This window comes from Olea europaea, chromosome 23, assembly GCF_002742605.1.
Source record: "Olea europaea var. sylvestris chromosome 23, O_europaea_v1, whole genome shotgun sequence".
NCBI classification, from domain to species: domain Eukaryota; kingdom Viridiplantae; phylum Streptophyta; class Magnoliopsida; order Lamiales; family Oleaceae; genus Olea; species Olea europaea.
In genome coordinates this window covers 1,009,094-1,012,212 of record NC_036259.1, presented here as the reverse complement: position 1 = coordinate 1,012,212, position 3,119 = coordinate 1,009,094, and the positions used below count along the sequence as shown (strand labels likewise).

The window sequence follows — 3,119 nt, the reverse complement described above, 5'->3', positions numbered from 1 at the left end:
CCTCATCCATGATGCGCAAGAAAAATGTTTGAGTGGCATTTTTGTCTTTACAGACTGAAGTCGAACTTCGTTAAATAAGGAATGGGAAACAAGTTTTAAAATTGTTAATAATTTTTAGTACTCAACCCAATAAACTCCTGATACATGATATTATCGTAGATGACGAAGAACTAATCGCAAAAGAATAAAATGATTTCATTTTCGCGAGTAGGATCCTTAAGAGGTGCTGGAGAGTGAGATTAAGTCCTTGTTCGGTGTAAATTAAAATCGAATAAAATTAAATTTTAATTTGAAGTCAATAATTAATTTTAATCACATATTTTAGGGGAACAACAATTTTTAATTACACATTTAATTAATTTTTTTTATCAAAATCAATTAAAAATCTAATTTTAATATACAAGAAAGAAGGGCTATATTTTGGTCAATACAATACTCCGGTGCTTTGCTTAGGAGTAGCATGGAAAACGTACCTATGTATATGTCTAAAAATTCAGAAGGGAAAAAGAGAATTGTTATTTTTTTCCTTGAAATTTTTACACTCAGAAAAGAAAACAGATGATGAAAAGAATAGACGTATAATAACCATGGCAATTTTTTGATCACACTGGAAATCAAATTCATCAATACATCTTATCCTGTGCCGTCGCAGCATGGCGTCTCCGTCCTGCAATGCCGGAAAACCACTGATGACTCCGGTAAGTCCCCTAGATCACCAAACAAAAACTCATCCTCTTCTCCAATTGGCATGAATACTTCCAAGTCAGCTTGAGTCCATGTGGGACCCAAAAGAACAGGACTGTCTAACAATGCGCATCCAACATCTGCCAACCAGCCAAACTCACCAGCCAGCTCGGTGAAACCGTTGTCAGCAGGGTCGAGTTCTGGTTGGTTGACAAATGTAGAACATTCTTCCTTATGGATTTTGGCAGGAAGAGTGGTGGCGGATGAGGAAGTGGAGGCAGCCGCCGGTGTGGCAGAGTGGTGGTGGTATTTGTTGGTGGCGGGGAGAGGGTGGTTGTGGTTGTGGTCGCCTGAGTAGGTGATGAGGAGCATGGTGGGGTCAAGGTGGCTCCGCTCTACTTGCTTTCTAGCAGGGCACCCTTTTGAGCTGCTGCACCTATAATAACCCCTGCCATGCAATACATGCCAATGGACAACTCAGTAAACAAATCCATTTGTCTTATTTAGCCAAAAAAGGTTCAACTTTATAATAAAAACACATTTTTCTAACATTTAAGAAATAGAATGACATAATCGTGCTACATTTGCTCATTTTTTTAAAAAATTTATTTCTCTTTAAACTCATTTTCAACCATATATTTAATAGAATCTGCAACTTTTATCAACTTTCAACCGCACATTTCGTCAGCTTTTATCAAATTTTGCCCAAAATCTTATTTCTAACTAAACAAAAAAGGGGGCTTTATAAGATTGTCATTCACAAGTTAGGATATACAAGCCTAGGAAATGGATGAGTTCTTAATTAGATTTTAAAAAATGACAAACTAAATAAATAAATTATTACATATATTTTTTCTTTGACGTGGCTAAACTATTTACTCGTGTTTATTCACATTTGTCTAGTTTTGGGATATCATTTCTCTTGCATAGAACCTATAATATTCGAGAAATTTGATATCAACGAAACTCCCAACCAAGTGCTTGGAGGAGACATGGGGCAAAGGAAGACGACCGTCCCCATAATTTTTAAATTTTCTCGATATATACAAATTTTTAAAAAAAATTTAATACATAACAATATGGGCAAACAAATTAATCCTTAGAACATACTACAACCTCAAATGATGAAGACCTGACATTAAGGTGTCAAATTTTTCCATCGATGTAAGCTCTTAGGAGGACCAGAAGTAAATATTTTGGTGGATAGAGATCCCTTGAGAATATCTTTCAAAGAATGGGTCCTATCTGAAAATTATGGCTTAGTCACTCATCCAATTAATTAACAAAAAATTCATCATCCACACGAAATGAATAATTCATTTTTGTTAAAGAAAACTACAATAAATAATTTTCACACTTCTATGAAGAAAATTTCCAAATTTTTTGTTAGAGGAGAGGTAGTGGAAAATAAACCAATGTTAGGCGCGTGATGTGAATAAATTTCAACCACTCCAAGTGCCCAATCAATGTATTTTATTTATTCCAAAGCCGCCTATGATATATTCAGTTTTTATTACAAAACATCACCAACTCCCCGGCCGGCGGCAACCACAAGAAAGATTGATCTGGTTCATATGCAAGAAAAATGAATTGAATTTGTATCTTTACCTTGGATAAGGTGAACCCTTTATGGGCTTCTGGCCGTATTTCCTCCAGGACCAAGAATCTGGCGGCGGATACACCTCCGCTTTACTCCTGGATCCATCACCGCCACCACCATCTCCGCCAAATGGTATTGTCACCACCCTCTTGTTTGCACCTCTCCTAATACAAAGGAATCTATCTTATCCTGAATCGAGAGAACAGGACTAAACTGAAAGGAAAAATAAATAAATATTCAAATTCAAACCTTTTTTTGGGCGAAGGCTCGTAAACTTCTTCAGTTGCTTCATCACCGCCGGAAAGAGGTGAACCAGCCACGTTTTCTTGAGTACTGGTGGAGTCATCTTGCTCATTAAATCTTCCTTCCATTTTCATGCACTTGTGTAGAAATTACGTAAAAATTTGATCTATATATGTTTTCTGAGTTTCATTTTACATTTTTCTGTCATGGTGGAGTGGGGGGTTGCCGGAATATTAACTGTGAAGAGGGGAAGATGGTGGAATATGGTAGTTTGGATTTTTATATGGGAGCAGTCCAATTGACAGATTGGCTCAAGACTAATTTATTTTGGACGTGCAAGCCAATTCACTTAAGTCTTAACCCTATTTGCCAGACAATATTGTGAAATTTATTAATTATAATAATTAATGTTTATTTATTTTTTCTGTGTGGGCCCTCATTTACATAGCCACGTCATATCAATATTAATTTAATTTTTCTAATGATATTTATGTCATATCAATCAAAACATACAAAATTATAGAATGATGTTAGCCAAGTGCGACTTTGTAAACTATAAATCTTCTTTCCAAAATGGAAGATTTTTTTTTTC

At 35.7% G+C, this 3,119-nt stretch overlaps 1 protein-coding gene across 1 annotated transcript; it reads right to left on the bottom strand.

Annotated features, from left to right (window-relative positions):
- Positions 1 to 496: 496 nt before the first annotated feature.
- On the bottom strand, positions 497 to 2,878 carry LOC111372071 (probable WRKY transcription factor 65). Its single transcript, XM_022994228.1, has 3 exons — positions 2,534 to 2,878; positions 2,293 to 2,448; positions 497 to 1,132 (listed from the first exon to the last, which is right to left on the bottom strand). Exons 1-3 carry the CDS (start codon positions 2,659 to 2,661, stop codon positions 634 to 636), a joined length of 783 nt encoding a protein of 260 aa, XP_022849996.1. The 5' UTR covers positions 2,662 to 2,878; the 3' UTR covers positions 497 to 633.
- Positions 2,879 to 3,119: the final 241 nt, after the last annotated feature.